Source organism: Salarias fasciatus, chromosome 5, assembly GCF_902148845.1.
Source record: "Salarias fasciatus chromosome 5, fSalaFa1.1, whole genome shotgun sequence".
Taxonomy (NCBI): domain Eukaryota; kingdom Metazoa; phylum Chordata; class Actinopteri; order Blenniiformes; family Blenniidae; genus Salarias; species Salarias fasciatus.
Genome location: NC_043749.1, coordinates 25325031 through 25344553, shown reverse-complemented (window position 1 = coordinate 25344553; position 19523 = coordinate 25325031). Strand labels below are relative to the sequence as shown.

General features: G+C 42.4%; 1 protein-coding gene across 2 annotated transcripts in view; it reads left to right on the top strand.

Moving 5' to 3' along the window:
* foxj3 (forkhead box J3) overlaps nt 1–19523 on the top strand; it is a 94598-nt gene that overhangs the window by 21400 nt on the left and 53675 nt on the right. For both annotated transcript variants that reach the window (XM_030090839.1, XM_030090840.1), the window contains exon 2: nt 12702–13206. In XM_030090839.1, the coding sequence (XP_029946699.1) occupies nt 12886–13206 (321 nt within the window). In that variant the 5' untranslated portion in view covers nt 12702–12885. The remainder of the gene's footprint in view (nt 1–12701; nt 13207–19523) is intronic.

Here is a 19523-nt window from a genome sequence, read left to right as displayed (position 1 = left end):
CAACAAGGTCGACAGCGGAGAGCGTCTCTATAATATCTGCGGTACCTAACGCTGCTGCATTTATTCACATTTCCCTCCCAGTTTGGTTTTGTCTGAGTTGTGGGGCTGCTTGCTTTCTGGCCTCTCTCGACTGCCTGGAGCAGCGTAGTTGATCCCCAGACAGCTCCCAGATCTTTGACCGCTCTGATCCTGCGTCCCTCTGCCCTGATCTGCCCGTCTCTCCGTCTGCGTGTTGCAGCTTCACCATGCATTTAGAAGACCTCTTTTTGTTTGGCACTGACTAATAAGACAAAGGTGTCTCTGTTGCCTTTTTAAGGCAGGGTGGGTTTCAAGAATCTCGCTTTGGCGGGAGGGAGGGAGGGGTTTCAGCGTTGCTTTGTTGACAACTCTCTCTTTCTCTCTCTCTCTCCTCAGCGTTTAACTGCCCCACAGCCACAGTTGCGCTCCCGATTGATTGGCAGAATAATTATGGACTTGATTTGTTCAACCACAGGCGAAGTGGGATTGAGGGAGTAGGGGAGCAGAAGGAGCATGTATACCATTTCTTTTTCTTTTCTTTTTTTTTTTAGGAGCACAGCAGAGAGGTCTGCTCGCCTGCATCTTAAAAAACAACTTTAACAAAACGTAGCCCGCTAATAACACTGACACGGAGTGTGTGCTGTAAAGCATACACAGTCTTGCACATTCTGTAAGCGGCAAGAGGCCTCAGTTGGCGGCCGGCTCTGCTGTAGGCTGCAATAAGCTGAACAATGTGCTCAGCCGCGTGAGCGGTGAAGCGATAATTGACACATCCTAAAAATGCAAGTAAGGACTGGGTTATTAATGCTTTCTTCCTGGGGGTGGTTTCAGCGGAACCATTAAGCCCTTAATTGAGAAGGAAGACTGACATTAAAAGCTGTTGCCTTGGCATTGCTCTTACCTACTTTTTGTTTTTTAATGAAGATGAGGCTTAGGGTACTTCGCTGCATGATTACAAAGCTCACGTGCAATCACAATACTCAGACGCACTTCTATTTTGGTTCAAGAGTTCTCAAAAATAACTCCCCAAGTCCTTTGCCTCCAGGGCTGGAAAAAGTGAGCGTCTGTCTGCCTTTGACTGAATTGCAGGTGAGCAGAGTTCCCACCCCTCCCTGTTTATCCCACCTCCTTGCAATCACTAGGAAAACAAGGGCTTCTCCCACGCTGGATATAAAGCTGTTGATATGGAAGGTATGACCCGGGTTTCGGTCGAGAGTACGCATGCCAAGGGCTTGTTACCAGGTTACATCACTGTTGTTGTTGTGAGTGCATGTGCCAAATCTTCAGGCATAACAGAGGGAGCACACTTAGCGATTCCCCTCCCTTTTGCCAAGTTACCATCGCACTACAGGAAGATTCTTGTCATAATGAGCTGTGCCTCTCTGTCTCTCCACCTCTCCGCTGTAATCTCCTCCGTCTTTCTCCTCACCCACACCAAAGTCTCAGCAACATTTAACAATCGCAGTGCAAATATTTATTGTGGTCTGTTTGAAATGAAGTGACATTGTTTCTAATGCAGCATTCATCACTCCTGCAGCTCTCAAGCGCCACACACAGCAGTGCAGTCATCACAGGCCTTAATGGTCGTATCTGTGTAGCCGAGCAGACACACGCTGGTAGAGTGTTACCCGTGACGGATGCATGACTGCAGTAAAAGGGGATTAATCGCGGAAATTGCAGATAAGTGCAGGAGAGCGCTGGTCTGGTACCTATCAACAGTCCTGTGTCTGCAAGTGGTGGTGAGAATGTGAGCTGAATAACCTGCTCTTTTCTCCGAGAGGAAATGATGGCAGTCATGCACAGGCATCTGAAAGGAAGTCGTTCTAAGTAGGCGGCCTCGTGTTCCAGGTAGGAAATTAAATATGCTAACTGTGATCAAGCATTGTATGATAATATGCATACATTTCTGTGGATTTGTGTGCAAGTGTTTGTCATCGTGATTGCACCCAGGCTGAACAGTAAACTCAAAATTGCAAAGCACATCCTACACAGGAAATTAAAAATGCTAATGCTTATATTAAATGTATGGAACATATTTAATAACAGCAGCTGAACATTTTGCCCTTTGGGTCAGAATTTGTTCCAAGAAATGTTGGCACCAGCTTAAACATAAATGCATAACAAGTGACTAAATCATCTCTGCTTTCAGTATGTTTACAATGCACTCAAACACAAAGCCATTATCATTATGAGACTGCAGCTAACAACCATTTTTAATGTGAATATCCTATTTCTTTTGTTTGGGCTTAAAGTCTTCCAAAAATATACAGAAGTGTTTATCAGATTAGTAATTTTTCTGTTAGTTATTGCAGCTCTGGATAAAATATACATTTCAAGTACATGCTTGGCATTGAGACGTGTCAAAATAATGAATACCAAGCAGCAAAGAAATCCATGATTGGAGAATATATCTGCTCATAATAAATTCTGCTTAATCCAATGTAAAATCACAAGGGGGTGCTGGAGCCGACCCCACAGTCAGTATTTCACAGCTCCATGCACACAGAGGGAGAACATGCAAACCGCACACAGAAGTGGGTCAGTTGGGAATATTGTTAGTGTGGACTGGGCGTGCTCACCGCTACACCGTTATGCAGTCCTGGTGACAACTGTTTGACACTTAACTAGCCTGATCAGACAAAACTCAACGTTTCCTAGTGGAAATAAACAAGTTGATTCAGTTGTTGAAAATGTGGTTTTACTAGAAACTTGGTGGAACATACCTTGATTTTTACAATTCTTGACATCAAAAGAAGATTTTTAATGTTTCAAAAAAATGCCTCTGCGTAAAGTGTTATGTTGAATAAAATGGGTCATAATGCGTCAACCATATGACTTAAGTGTTTTCCAAACACTGATTCGGTCCAAACACCGAGAGGAGCTTAAGTTTGACGGAACGCTCATTTCTTCAGATGGAATCGTCCAAGAAATAACAAAATAACAGTAAACTTTCAGCTTTGTTGCTCATCCCACAAATGCATGTTCATTACAAATGTGGAATCATTGAATGGTCAAACAGGCTTTCCAGCCGTGAAAGGTTTATGTCAAAGAAGCAACACAAAGAAGCAATTTGCAGCTTCTTACTTGGCATGCAGGTAAACTGAAGCAGTTTCGTGTAAACACAGGACAGACGGAGTTTATTGACCTCACATTGACTAATATCAGCGGGTGACAGTTTGTGTGCATACTGTCTGGTTCAGCTGTACCACTTATCCGTGACTGAGCTTCCTGTGGCGTGTCCTGTGAGGTCTTTCAGCGCCGCTTCCTACTGAGAGTGCGCTGCACCCTGAACTTTGTTCACGCTTCTCTTGACTGAGTTCCCACAGACGGCACCTGAAAGTGTAAGAATAATTGTATTTTTTTTTTTTTGTTTTGACTTCTTCCTTTTCATGTGCAACCTGCACTTCTGCTTTGGTTCGGAGTTCCCTCTTTTTTTCATCCATGAGCATGAAGCTCATATCTTATATAAAGACCGTGGATGTTTTGTGAGTTTCTATAAAATCTTTAAATTGACTGTTTTTTTTTTTTTGTCAATTTCAGTTTCAGATCAGATACGATGTGCCATTATTATTACAAATGTAGGATGACCTTGAGAGACCTACAGTGGTGTGGAGAAGTATTTGCCCCTTTTCTGATTTCGTAATTTTTTTTGCACATTAGGCACACCTAAATGTTACAGATCTTCAAGAAATTTAAATCTAAGATTAAGCCATCGCAAATAAACGTAAAATGCAGATTTGCATTTTCTTTTCTTCCCTAATAATAACAGCTTTCATTTAAAAACTGCATTTTGTGTCGGCTTGTATTCTCTTCGTCAAGTATTTAATGAACAAAAAAAAGAAATCAGGAAGGGGCAATCACTTTCACACACCGCTGTATATTTAAAGATGAGGTTGTACAGATGGTGCCCTTTTTATAAAAAGTGTTTTTTTTTAATAAAATAATGAAAATGTGACAATATGTAACATTGAAACTTCTCACCAAACTTCTCAGATAGAGATAGAAACTGACAGCAGTTTAAACTGCACCAATGAATGAGTTTAAACTTTGAAAATAGAGGAGGAAAGTTGTTTGACATTGATTTTGGTGAGTTTCAATGCTTCACAACAGATCAATGTTTGCATTGCTCTCATCCACCGCAGCTCAATTTTTGTGAAAACTCTAACTTGACATATTTACTGAGACAAATTACTCACTTTAGCGGGTGTCAGGTCTCCGCAAGGTGATTTTCATACTGTACTATCGAAGGCAAAGAAAGAGCACAATCAGCAGTTTAGAGCCACCCACCTTATTTCAGCATTATTACACCGTTAATATTATTTCAGTCTGCTGGGACCAGAATTGCAGACCAGCCTGAGCTATAAACAATGAAGTGTACCTGCCCTATAAATATAAATGGGCTCAAACATGACAGCCAATGTCAGAGCACAGTTAGCACATCGGCCTCTTAGGGAAAGGATCCCAGGTTTGAAGGTTTGAAGGTTCTTTTTCTGTTTTTCTTTGAGTACTTCCAGTTTTTTTTTTTTTTTTTGTTTTTGTATACATTTGATTTTTAGGATTGCTTCTTTAAGGGCCATTATAAACCTGTATGGATCCAGTTTGCAGTTTTAAGCAAGACTTGAGAGAACAGCAGCTGCACTTCCATTAAAACAGGACAAGTTACCACCCTGTACCTGTTATATCTGGGGCCTCTGCTGATGATCTTTGGTTATTTTAGGTCAATACATTTGTCTCTGTTAAGACACAGGAGAGATGCATAGGTTATAATTACAAATGCTGAACAGTATAATTATCAATGGGTTCTTTTTTTTGTTTCAGCAAGTTGAAAAACCAGCGCCGCCATCTCATCCTGAAATGCAGCAATGTTAATGATGTACTGTCATGAAACATGACAGAGCATTGCCATGGATATGAATACACAAACACTGAGACGTTAAATGTATTCATTCCACACATCAAGACGAAAAATATTCTTTTCATGTGCTGCACTATAGTTCACATTTGAATTTATATTGATGGTTTTTATGACTAATGATGGACAGCACTTTGGTTCAACTTTAGTTGTTTTTAAAATGCTCTATAAATAAAGTTCAGTTTAATTGGTGTATTTAATTTTTATAATTATTTGGTGAAACTTTATTCTATTTCATCACATCAAAAAATGAGTGCAATTAATGGTTAATCTACATTTTTAGAGTCTAATTCAAGATATCACAGTTGACAAGAAAGAGGATATTAAAATGTAATTTTTCCTATTGTTCAACAATTATGAACGCTGAAATAATTTGATTTGTTACACATATTGCATGTATTACTGTTATGATGTCAAACACTATTTACAAAAATATTAGATTTTATTTTTTATTTTTTTGACCCTTCTGATTTTATTCCAAGGAGTTGAAATATAGTTTGAGTGAAACTGGATTGAGAAATTTAAGGAGAAAAAAAAAAATTCCTCAAACCTCTTTTGTAATTATATTTAACCTCGGCGTCCCCTAATACCACCAGCGAAGTGATTTGTGCAGCTTGTTCTGTGACCACATCTCAAAACAGAAAGGAGGAGAAACGATTGATTCCAACACTTTGTGCACTTTGCAGCTCATTTCTCCTCAAGCCTCTCATCGTGTTGTGTTCATCAGCAGTGACATATTAAAAGAAAATTAGTTTTCACACCTTCACAAATGCAGCCTGCTGTTGTGGAAAGTGGGTGTGATTGGGGAAAATGAAACGAAAGATGCGAAACGTATACCGGGGTCTGATCTGATAAAGGCTCTTTTATGAGGTTTGCCAACACCATCAGCGACGCGCACGCACGCACGGCCATCAACTCATTTTCAAACTCTCCATAGTTGGCAAATTAGGATTAAGTAGTTGCCATTTTCCTGACATTAAACGTTGGAGACATTCAAGTGTCATTCACTGTTAAAGTATCACAGCTGAAATATTAATTTCACCCCGGGTCATGCATTGTTAGAGGTAGTAAAATTTTAAGTGGCTGCTAAGTACAGGCATCAATTTTGCAACAGCGAAGATGGGGAACAGCACAGATTTTATGACGCAGTTGCTGACTTGCATCTCGGCTCGTACTTGCCCAACATGATGAAGTTGACATAATCTGCTGTGTTGTGTTGAGTAATCCCCGGTTGTTACTCAGCTTGTTGCCTCATTGGGGATTCTTGAATAAAGAGGGCCTGGCACATGTATAATGGCCATGCTGTCAGTTTGATTGAGCCACTTCAGACTTAGGAGCTGAGACACAAAACACAATCAGTGATTTGCTGTCAGTGCTCTGTTGGCAGCAGGACTGTTGATAAGTCCTGTCAAGAACTTGGTAAATTAAGATGTTAAAAAAAAAAAAAAAACAGAGAGAAGAAAAAAAACGCTTTCAATTTCTCATTCAGAACTAAATCTGCCATTAATCCCTAAAGGATAAAGAAACTTTGAGTGTTGAATAGGGAGTGAATGTGACCATCCATTTCTCTGTCTCGGCTCTCGAAAATACTCAACGCTTCATTCTGAAAACAAATTAAAGTCGAGAGAGAGAGAAGTTTCGTTTTTTTTTTTTTTTTTTCTTTCTGGCGATGACAGTGACGGAAACCCATTTTCCTCAGGCCGGATCAAAGTGGCTCTGTATGTGTGGCGTGGCAGTCTGCTCCCTTGGGCTTGTAATCATAGAGCCTGAACTCTCAGCCCCTTTTGGATGAGGACCATTGCCATTCTGTTTTGTCTGCCAGATCTCATGCCGGCAACATTGTGCCCTTCACACCCTCCCCGACTGCTCCGGCTCCTCCGGCTTTTCTTTTCTTCTGGTCTCCTCCGCCTCCCCCAGACTGCAGCCCTCCTTGACACAGCAGCAGCAGCAGCAGCAGCAGCAGGCTGGGGCTTGTCCCTCCTCTGACTGTCCCTCAGCTCGGGTAATGAAGGCAGCAGAGGTGGGGTGGAATGGGGGGGGGTGGGGTGTCTTACTGTCTGCCGCCGTTGCGCTTCATCATTCCTGCCACGGCCGAAGGTTCTCTAATTAAGACGCCGTCTTGGCCCTGCAGATTATGTAGCAGCTGGATCATTAGTGCGGAGGGTCAAATGGCATGTGTCTCGGTGTACCGGGTGGAGCGCCTCTCATCAACCCTTGACTCCTTCCTCTCACCTCCGGCAGCCGTCAGAAGGCTCGACCTGCTTCCTCTGTGCCTCATTCATACTTAACATTTACATCAGGCTCCAAGATCTACACACACTGCCAGTTTATCAGTCACGTGTCAGTGAAAGCCAACAGGCAATCAATTAAATCAAAGGGGTGATGGTATGCAAAAAGTAAATTCAACATTTTCATGAAAAAATATGAGGTGAAACAAAGACTTAGGTACACAACTGAATTTATCTTGTGATTTACTGACGATTTTATTGCTTTTCTGTTGTGTCTGCAACCAGTCTGAAGCGATCAGTGACCACAGGTGAACAGGAAATGCAAATTCAGGTCAGACAGTTTCAGTGCTTTTGTTAGAGAGCAACATAAAACCCATTGTGCCGTGATCTAAATATCTGCACGTCTGATTGATTGTTGGACGTTGTGTGACACTGGAATTTCAATTTCAAAGGTGTAAACATGCCGTCAGCTTCTGCATGGAACTGCACTGCAGAAACCACTGAACGATGTGTGAGTTTGGCTTTAACGGCTTCTTTCACTTTGTTTACATTATTTCATACTGTTGCTGGATTTTTCTGTCAGTGAAAATTGCGGATTGTTTTGTCGTCAATTATTGATTTACTGTTTAAGTCACTTTGTGAGCTCAAATGGTAAATATTTACTTAAAGGCTCTTTCTGTTCAGTTTTCCTGGGGATTTTAAATTGTCACTTGGCTGCTAATTTTTCTAAAATGTGCTGAGTTACAAACAAACCAGTTTGGATTATTTCAGTAACAAAATGTTGGACAAGCCTTGAGTTCAACGATTGACCCAATTTAGGGTTTCCCCCATAACAAGAGCAAAAATGTCCACATTGTTGGATTTATACTTCCTGAAAATGACTCAGTGCTAACTCATTCAGGCCAAGTGAGAGCTCAGTTGAGCTCATGCCCTCTTATACTAATAGTCATATAAAAAGGATACAGGCTGTTGTGTAAAATATCGTTGTATTACGCTATTAGTGGTTGCTTAATGTCAGCCGATCAGCGGTTAACCGGCAGCATGCACTTATTGTGGTGTCATATGACATTTGATTTATTGTTTTTGTATTGCCTTACTGGTGTTTATTATGGCCTTGAGCATGAAACTTTCAGGTAGTGAAGTATGGAGAGCCAATCAGCTGTCCTTGGTAACCTTTTGTTACCTGAAGTTCATCAAACCAACCCACTTCATCACCTTTTGGTGACTAAAACTCATTTTTGAAGTGTGAAAATAGGAGATCCCAACTTGCATTTCTACAAAATCAATTAACTAATTGATTGAATTAAAGAAAAATCAGATTAGATGATGATTAACATAATAGTTACCTACAACCCTGCTTCACAGTGTGAGAAACCTCTGATTTCATATGTGGGCTGTGAACTGAGAATGAACGACTGTGGCTGCTGTCACAAGTTTGCTTGTTTGGATACAAACGTAGAATCTGCGCCGGAGGCTTTTCGTGTCTGATGGAGTTTTTAAAGGAATTTTATTCAGATTGACAACATTTTCTAGATTAATGTGAAACATTAAATTTGCTTTACACTTCTGTAGGCGTCTATTCAAAGAAGAAGATTAGTGTCTTCAGCAGCCCGTGAGTCACCTCTGCTTGGGTTCCAGGGTGGAGAAACCTTGTTTTGTCTTTTCTGCGATGAGGAGCTCTTCGCCATTAGTCTGACTCACCTGTCAGTACAGTCAGACAGCGAGTTTACTCATTTATCAGGCTGCTCATGACAGCAGAGGCCTGCAGAGACACTTTGAAGTGTTCCGCGTTGAAGTGCAAACTTTCAACCATTGAACTGTTCTAACGCACACGTTCGTAAAAGCAGACGACAAAAGCATTGCGGAAGGGGGCCTAAGCAGCTCTCCTTGAAGGTAACGGGTTCAGTTTGAGTTTGACATGTTGGTTTAAACTTCTCCTCAGCATTTAGTTTAAAAACATGAGACCCTTATTTGGGCCAATAGTATTTTGAAATGTGATTCCTGATTTTTTATTTCGGTTTAAAAATTCATCTAGTCTTGTTAAACCTCACTTTAAAGCTCCGACTCGCACCCGATCACACACTTGTCACTTCCGTGGCAGCTGGAAAGAAACGTTTTGGCTTCCCGGGCGATATCGGGAATGGTGGAAGGTGTGACGTGATCAAAATGCATATAGTTTATCATCTGTGTTGTTTTGTGAAAGCCTGCTGTGGGAGGGAACGGCAACACCTCAGATATGCGAGTGCACATTCGGAGACGGCGTCCCGACGCTGCGCTAACTCAGCCAAGCGGAGCAAGAGGCAGGGTCTGATTTGTCAGGAAGATCTGCCCACTGCCGAGTCGACACAGTCTCTTTTCTGTTGAATTATTTTTATCATGGAGGGATAAGATCTCACTTCCTCTAACAGTGATAAAAGCTACTGCACCGGCAGACTGGGCAACTTCTACATGTATGAAATCCAACTTAAACTCAATGATAGAAGTTAGAAATTGCGTTAGTGTCAGACTTCCTATCTGTGTTCACAGGTGTTAGGATCAAGAGCCCTCCTTCAACCATCAGAACTGTCTTTGTTTTTGGTAGCGTAGATGCAACAAGATGCTGGAAGCATTCTTCACAGATTTATGCCCTCATCACCATGCTAGAGCTTGAGCTTTGGGACTCGCTGTGTTATCCTGCTGGACGTATCCATCAGAAGGTGGTACACTGTTGTCATAAAGGTTTGCTGTGGTGTTTCAACAATGCCCAACTGATACTGAATGTCCCAAAGTGCTATTGCCCACACCGTTACAGTACCAGTCAATAATTTCATGTTGTGTACACCAAACATGTTTATGACCATCTGGAGAAGTTGCAGAAATCAAGACCAGGCAATGTTTTCCCCCAATCTGCTGTTGTCCGGTTTTGGTGAGTCTGTGTGAGCTGCAGCCCATCAGCTTCAAGGTTCATGGTGTTGTGCTCTCTTGTTGTGAGTCCCTGTTGCCTTTCTATCATCTCAAACCACCGTGCCCATTTTCTTCAAACCTTTGGCATCAACACACTATTTTGGCCGGAAGAACTGCCGCTTACTTGATATTTTCTCTCTTTCTGACCCTTCTTTGAACACCATAAAGATTTAGAGAAGGGTACAGGTTGTGTGTGAAAATCCCAGTGGATCAGTGGTTTGTGAAACACTCAGACCAGCCTGTCTGGCACCAACAAGTGTGTCGGTTTTAGAAGTCATTTAGAACACCTTTTTTCATCATAATGACGCTCAGATTGATCTTTAGCTGCTTATCTCAGTCAAATCCATTCAGTTATTGGATGACACTGAATGGGTTTTAAGGTGTTTTTGCTTTCTACATCAGCATCAAAATTGCAGCAGCTTCTCGGACCATGTCTTGTGGCAGCACCTTTGAAGCCTTTAAACTCTGTACTGTTCACTTTGCTGAACTGTATTCAAGATCTGCCCCCTTCCCTGCTGTAGTACACACCAGCCATCCGTTTCCCTGGTGACCATTCACATGAGGCTGCGGCCTCGTCTGGACCGAAATAGTTTGGGTAAAGCAGGGTTTTACTGTGCAAACTACAGAGCTGCATCACAAATGATTTCATGCAGACTAAATGTGTTGCGGCCTCTCTTTTTTTTTTTTTTTGTCCAACACAGTGAAGCCAGTGACATGTTGCATCTGTTTCAGATTTAGACTTGCTTTAGCATTTCGACTATACGCTCATCTGTGACTTAGTCAGCGTTGATTACTGTTTGACTTTCCATGCAGATGCGTCTTCTCCTACAGAAATAGATCAAACATTCTAAAAGGAATATTTCTGAAGCCAAGATGAGGGAAAAAAATGATTGTAATGTGAATTTTTCTCAATATCATGCAGCTTTATTTGTCGCTGACAGGATTTCAAGGTGACTGCACCTGCTGTTCTTCATCGTCTCTCCTCAAACCTGAAAGGGACGAACTTCTAATACTCAAAGTGTTTGTCATAGGAAGAATAGAGTCACTTTAGAACACATTTATATTTTTTTCATTCATTCCTTTTCTATTTTTGCTAGGAGAAAAAACTTGCATTGGAAACCCAACAGTGCCTGATGAAACCCAACCATGATTACAGGGGGAAGATTTAAGACCAATGCCTCACTTCATTAATGATCTCCCGCGGACAGATTTGGTTTTTCCCTTCTCTGAATTCTGTTTGGATGTGTGAAAATGCCTTCATCATCTGCTCAGCCTGTCTACACTGATAGCGGATATTGAATTGGCTGCTGGGCACCAGCTACCCCCCGCTGTGAGAGATCAATTGAAAGGGACAACCATCAACTGCTTCTGACCAACTGCCGCCAAAGCCGTTTGCCCAATTTAGAAATATCTTCCTATTCCTGTTGCATGTCGTATCGGCAGCAGAGGCCCATGAAATTACGCTCGTCTTCTGTGTCCCTCGCCGTGTTTTTCACTCACAAATGAAGTAAACATGCAAAACAAATGCGAGGCTTCAAATCTTTCATGTCGATGTTTTTGAACCTGTTTTAATGAAGACAAATTAAGGTCATGAAAACAACATGGCAGCTTTGAGTTATATTTCACAAAAATGTGTAAGATAGTTCTCAGATCCATATGAAGTGTGGAGGCTGAATGTTAACGTTGGAGTTTGAATGTACACAACATTAATGATTGGATACAAATGACTCCCAGATACTTTAAAGATACAGTATTGACCCATTGAATGCTGTCAAGACTGCATTTATTCTCAGGCTGACAGCACACACACACACGCACTAGCTTGTGTTAACACACACTTAGTCAAGAGAAAAATCCCACAACTCGGTGAGGATTCCTCATTCTGCCGCCTCGCGTTTCTTTTCTTTCTTTTTTTTCCCTCCCCTCAGCCAGATTGCACTGTCATCCTGCTCAAGCCTCTTTTATTTTTTTTTTCCTCTCCCCCCCACTCCACATTTGCCTGTGTTCTCCAACGTTAGTAACTTAAGGCCCTTCTAGTCGACTCCTCTATTTTAAGACGTGGAGGGCACTGTGCCGAGAGGGACAGAGAGAGGCAGGCTGTTGCGAGCTGCGCTGTGCACGAGGCGGCCAGCGCGCACGGCGCCGAGGACGGTCCGCGAGACGACACTAGCCGGCCCCTTTACGGCAGAGGCTCCGTTCGGGGGAGGAAGGGGAGGCGGGGAACAGGCAGGGAAGAAAGCAGAGAGGGGGGTTTACTACCCTCAAGAGAGCCGGAATTCCTCCTGAGCCATTCCCCCCATTTGGCTGGCAGTTGTGAAAACAATTGCCTGGCATTTACTCTCTCTGTGCAGATGGAGTCCCAGCTATGAGTCAGCTTTGAGAGCAGCAAGTGGTGGAGAAAGCGGCGGGCCTGTGATCTCCTGCTCGGCAGACTTGGTTTTTATCGTTAGGTGAACTCCACAGAGCAGCTTGCTCGTCTTTTGTCTTCAGTACGCTTGATAAACATATGTTTTATTTCCATGTTTACTTGTTGACTGTGTTTGGAAACAAAAGCATTAAAAACGTGTTGCTTTCTGTTTTTTTTTTTTTTTTTTTTGTAGAGTTGACAAACAGACGACATGATGCTGACGCCCTGAGCTGACGGAGCCCCGACTTCACCCTCGCTCGTCTCCGTTTCTTCTTCCACACCTGGTCTGCTCCCCCTCCATCGCCAAGCACCAACAGCACCCGCTACCACCGCCTCCACCTCTTCCCCACCCCCCTCCTTCCCGGCCTGCCGTCACCATGACGTCGGAGCTGGAGAGCAGCCTCACCTCCATGGATTGGCTTCCTCAGCTGACCATGCAGGCGGCCATCCGCAAAGCCGATGCCCAGAATGCCCAGGGGCCAGGCATGGGCAAGAAGGGCGCCCTGCTGGATCCTAACACCACGCTGGACCAGGAGGAGGTGCAGCAGCACAAGGACGGCAAGCCGCCCTACAGCTACGCCAGCCTTATCACGTTTGCTATCAACAGCTCGCCAAAGAAGAAGATGACACTGAGTGAAATCTACCAGTGGATCTGTGATAACTTTCCCTACTACAGGGAGGCGGGCAGTGGCTGGAAGGTAAGGGCAAACAAACCGTTCGGACTTTTTAAAGTGCTGGAACTGTGAATGTGGTTGTCGCTTGGCAAAAATGCTCATGGTGCTGTATTGATACAGATTACTGAAAGGGTTTCTCTTTGCTCAATAAGTTGTTACAGCAAGCAAGACCTGGCGAGTTTTGATGTTTCTGGAAGTGACAGATAATTCCTTTTTATTTTGAGTTACTTTTTTTTTTAATCCAGGAAAATGCTTTGATTGTAATTTGCTTGAGCTTTTTTAGTGTGTTTGCTTTGGGGCCCAGGTGTTTGAGTGCATTATTCTCTGATGGCAGATATTCTGCCACCTCACATTCACAGGAGAAGTGTCCCTGTCCAAGAGCCTGACCCTCAGGTGGCTCATGAGGACCCTGCATGGGTCCTTGTCGTTGGTGTACAAATAGTTTCTTCTAAATGAAGTTGTTAAGGTGCTTTGACACCGTGAGAGGAAATCGTCCTACATGAGTTAAGTCATTAATGACATTTACTTTGATTCTTAAGTCAATTAACTCGTGTGAATTCTCCTGTGGCTTTACATTTTGTCACAAGCAGTTGACAGTGTTTTGTAAAACAGTTGGAAAATGATATTCTCAGACTGAAATCTGTGTTTTACGTGTGCCGGGCATCTTAAACAAAGCGCGATGCCATTGATAATCACCATTGTCACTTCTGAGAAAGCTTAGAGAGAAACTATGAGTGTGCCAAATCACACTAAGTGCCTCACTCCACCTCGTGAAAAATGGTGCAGCCCTGAGAGAACCATATGAAGTGTAAAACCCTGGATTAATATTCAGAGAAGTGGCCCCTATCTGTGCGAACACAGACTAAATAGCCCATTCATGGGTGGTATTATTCATTGCAGATGCCTTGATAGGAGAAGGCCATTATGCAGAAGGAGAGAGCCAGTGCTGTGTCATCATCTCAAGGAGCCCATGATATACCGAGATGAAGCTATGCTGATTGCCTTTTAAAGGGCCCAGATGGAAATTGATATTAGAATGAGTTTTCCAATCAGTCGACGTTTATTGGAAATAGAATCTTAGGCACTGCTTTATTGCAGTCAGACAAGATGTATGAAGCCCATTTCCTGGGGCGACAAGATCTGGCGTATGTACAGGCTGCATGGATGTGAGTGTGTGTGTGTAGGTGAGGGGGAGATGAGAAAGCATGTGTTATTATAAATGGATTGATTTTAGGCTTTTGTGGCACGGCCTTTTGCAAGGAAATGAATAGTCTTATTTCGCCACCTTTTGTTTCCTCTTTTGCCTTCATCATGCCTTATTTAGTTGTCAGCAGCACAGCGGCGTTCATGCTGTCAGTCCTCATGTATTTCTGCATTGACTTACAGCCATTTGTACCGAACACTGGTGTCAGCGCTGCGTTCTGTAGACCACCTACCTTCTTTGTGTGCAGTGAATTGTTAAACTCAGTGCCAAACAATTTTCTTGAGTCACTTGTACAAGGTTTTAGTACCATTTTTCTCCATCTCAAGATTTGTTAAAGGATACAGCGCCACAGCGACTTTCATTCATTGGTCATTCTGTATCTATAAAGTGCCTCAAATGATGAATTTCACTTAAAAAATAGATGAAAAATGAAATGTAGCACATGGGGGTAAATTCAATAAATGATCATTTAGTTGAAGTGGACTTGGTGAACATTTTTACACATAATTCACACACACACAGTGGTGTGACTGACTATGGCCATTCAAGTAACTATAGATAAGACGCAGTGTTTCGTTGACACTTATCCTGAGCTCTGCGAATGCAGACACTTTTTATACATTTGAGAGTGGGTGGCCTCCGTGGGAATCAGACTGCTGCTGCTGGAAAGGCTGGAGCTCTGCTCCTCACATTGTACAGTGCTTCTGCTGTAGATGCGACACAATAATATATACTGAAGATTGGCTAATGTGAATGGCCGTTAATGTGTCCTTGGTTCCTTTTGTGTAAAATCGGGCAACCTTGGATATTGGAGAAAAAACTACACTACAAGTATGTAGCTTCCGTCTTAACATTTTCTGTATTGATTGAGCCAACCTGTGGTTGTGTGGAGCTGGAGCTGATCCCAGCGGTCCACGGAAGGAGGCAGGCTGCATGTGGGACACCTGTGACTGGCTCACTGAGGGTAGAGAAACTTTTACCACCAAAGCATCGGTCTACGGATGGCCTGTGATTAAACAAAGTTAAACAGTGATCCACCTATGAAAAGAACTAATGAATGATTTATCTGTTGACTAATTGATTAATGTTAACCTGTCAAGCAAGGACTTACTCTCACTGATAAATGTGATAAATTCATTTATCTAATAACCTTTCATTGGTTTTCTTTATACCACAGATAAATCAAGGTGAATGTAAGCTGTTCAAATGAAAAGGTTTTTTTTTTTTCCTTTCAGCGTCAGTTCAGATTTGACTAACAGAAACTGACGTAACCGTCTCCAGCACACCAGCGATTCGTAGAATTAGTCAGTGCTCGTGGAGATTGACGTTCATGAGGCACTTTCTAGTTGACTAAAAGCTTTTCGTAGATCAACAGATTCTGTCCTGAATGTGGGTTGTAGAAATACCCTCACATTTCAAAGTGTGAAAAACCACATCACTCTAACCAGGATGCTGTACGGCGCAGGAAACAATGAAAAGGCGGTTTGAAGACGAGCCTGTCGGCTGCTGCCTGCGTCACTTTCTTTTCTCTCCCAATTCTTGTGAATGCGGTGTTTTCCCTGCCTTCGCTTTTCTGAGAATCCAAGCAGTTCAAATAATGTATATAAAATGTACATAATATAAAACTCTCATTGCATAAGGCGTTTGAATAACATCCAGCTTTGCCGTTTCCGTGCCTGGAGCATTTGAACGAGCTCCAGCAGCCTTAGGTTTCTTCCTAATGTTTTTTTGCTTGGAGAATTTTCACATCCCATCACACAAATGATATTTTCATCTAAGCCTGTGCAAAAGCCTTGGGAAAGGTTCCTCTCCCAATCATCAGGAGGTCACTTGGAGCTTGTACAGTTGTGAGGATTTTTTTTTTTTCTTTTGGCTCTGAAATCCCCGGAGATATACTGAGATCTGGTAGAGCTAAACACATAATTGAAATTGTAAAATTCCATAATATGCATGCTGCAGTATCATCCTCCCCATGCTGTGAGTCTAGCTGTGATATGAATCCACCTATAGTGTGACTGAGTATGCATGTTTGTGTGTGTAATTAGTTGGAAGCCGGCGTGCCGGGGTGGGGTGAATGTAGGTCGGATGTAGTCATCGCTCCTCTGTTCCCCTGGAGATGTCAGTCGCAGGAATTTGGGACTCAGCGCACGCATGCGTCTGTTCTGTATGATAATGCAAGCTGTGCCTGTGAGATGAGACCTGGCTAATCTGGGCACCAGCAACTCATTTAATCATCTCAATAGAACTCCATTAGCCTGCGCTTTTAAGAAATATCAATAAGTGCTGTCAATAAAAACAGATAATTCATCAAGGTCAAAAAATGTTGAACGCTGCCTTCGAGAGTGCAGAATATGTGTTCGGCATCTATGAGCAAGCAATTAGTTGGTGCTTTTCTTAACGCCCTCTCCGGCTCTCCGAGGCACTTTTGATTCATGTTTTGCAGGTTTGTCTAAGCAGTCTTGTGCATGATTCAGCCCGTAGCTCTCATGTCCTTCTGTTCCTCGCACGTAAAGCAAGGTTTTTTTGAATATCTGCCAAATTGCTTAAAGATATTTCACATACCAGGATCCTAAACATATATTTCCAAGAAACGTCTGCGGTTTTGCTCGCAGCGCCTCCCTCTTCCATAAGGCTCCGCGTGGTGTCCTTTTTGTCATAATACTTATCTGCTGCACAGTCCGTTCGATTTGAAAACCATTACGGGCAAAGTAAGCTGGCCCAGATGACTTTTGTGAGATTAAAAGCAAAATGGGAACAGTCGTCACCCACAAGGTCAGACGGCCATGTCTGTCTGGCTGTCAGTAGTGCTCGGCCAAGATGAGACCTGTAATACTGTAAAGACTCGACTTCGGCTCCGTTTGAGTTTCAGAAAAACCACAGGAACATAGAGTGAGTGTTTGGGTTTGGTGTAGCACGTTTTTTTTTTTCCCCTCAATACTTGTAAAAATATCTTATTGGCCAGTTTTGATAGCGTTAGTAGTAACCACACGTGAGCCGCAGAAGTAAGGCAAGCAGCACTGCATGTGACTGAATTCAGTCATCAGGGGTGTTCAGAACAACAACAGCCATCGATTCATTGCAGTAGAATTTCCATCCACCTATTGTTATTCAAATTTTTAAAAACAGTAGACAAACGGAAAGGATAGAAATTCTCAAAAAAAAAAAAGAAAATTTGCATAATAAGATTTTTCCCAAAATAAGATTTTTCCTTTATAGGTTAAAGGAAAGTTCCACATTTTGCTATGGAAACGGGTTTTGCGGATAAACGATGACTCCACTGCATGTGGGCCAAGTGTGTTTTTGTGGCAGATAGATGCTCTCCGATGGCGTCCTCTCATGGCGCACTCTCCTCTGTCATCGCAGAGGGATCATACATTGAAATGGGCATAAAGTCGCATTTTCACAAAATTGCCTCAAAAATTTCAAGCCTGACTTTAAAAAAAAAAAAAAAAAAAAAAATAGATGAGCAGAGTATTTAGCTATTTGCTCACGTCTGCTTGCTTTTGTGAAGATAAACCTTTTGTTTGTGTTTATAAACCTTTCACACAAACTCTAAAACTATTAAGACGTTTTCAGAGTATTGGCACTTTTTTTGACAGCACCTGATCAACCTGCAGCACCGTTCTGAGCACAGTTTGATTGTAATCATCGTATTCGGTGATCCAGCTGTACATTACTAGTTTCACAGGTGATAAAAGAAAGCAGTTCACTTCAAGGACGTCTCTACTTTTCACCTACTGTAATGAATGTGTTTCTGAATATTTTTTTCTGGAGGAAAACATGTAGAACTCAGACATCTTGTATAAATACCATCAATTTTGAGACATACAATTCCATTATTTATTTAAATCAGTTTCCTTCATTCATGTATTTTTCTGAAAGATGTGCTCGATGACAATTGAAGACATTTTTTTGTTCCTCTAAACAATTAACCTTGAAACACTGGCAGAAAATTCCGAAATAGAGCTTTGTATCCATATAATGGTCATTACGGTGGAGTCGAGGACTTCCTGATTAAAAGTGTCCAATCAGACTCAGCAGCATGTCTCACATGTATAAATGAGCTTCTCAGTAAAAACAGACAATAGTATTGAATTACCACCAGGTAATAACAGTTGGAGTAATCTTGTAAAAATGGACAAAAGGACTCTCTGACTGCACGGTGTTTGACTATACTAAAACCATAAAAGCTCCGTAAATCCAGTCAATCTAGTAAATGGTCGAGGTTGCCCATCACTGTCATAGAGTAACTGTGTTCGGTGCCAAATATAGTTTTCATGTCTGTCAAGTCGTCTTGTACCTGCCTCTCTCCGTTCACGGTTCACTGTGTCGCGTGTCATGAATGCAAAATAGGCATTCTCTCACTTTTGATACAACTGTTGGCGGGGCAAATGCTGCGCAAATGATCAGCATACGCGTGGCTTCAGGGCGCTTGAGGTAGACGTCTGCGGGGGAGGGGGTATTCCCCTCGTCGGCCTCCGTCTACATACATCACACAGGGCAATGTGATGGTGGATGCCTACACTGTGAGCACAGGGCAAATGATTACTCTGACCTTAACATCACTCTTAGGCACATTTTCCAACTCCAGACTATCGAGAGGTGAAAGTCTGTCAGATTTATGATCTTTGAAAGGTGGGTGGAGATCACTGGCGCAGCGACTGATTGTAACTTTGTAGTGTGTATTTGGGCAGATGAATTCTGAAGGGCTAAACACTAAATATCAAGGTGAGCATAATAGTTAGGCAGCTTTCATTACCTCAATAAAAGCGATTAAACGGACACCAAAAAGTGAAAAGAAGATTGATGTGCTTTTCAGATTTATAGAACCCAGTTGAAATAGGAACCCTTCAAAGGGTGACCATCAAATATTGGACTATCAATTGTCAACAGGGTCACAAAGAAAAGACGAGCTGCCATTTAACGGCAAAATGTCTCAATTTGAGGCGTGAACTCTACTTGTGTAGGAGTGTCATGTGTCGACTGCTCAGCAGCATCTCGGTCATGGTGAAGGTGGTTGAAACAAGGCAGTCACAAAGCAAGTTAAACACAGGGCCAAGAAGTACGTACCAGGAGCCAGGCTACATTCAGGAGATGGATAGAAAATCACCTCCATAAAGTCCAGAGAGTGTGTGAA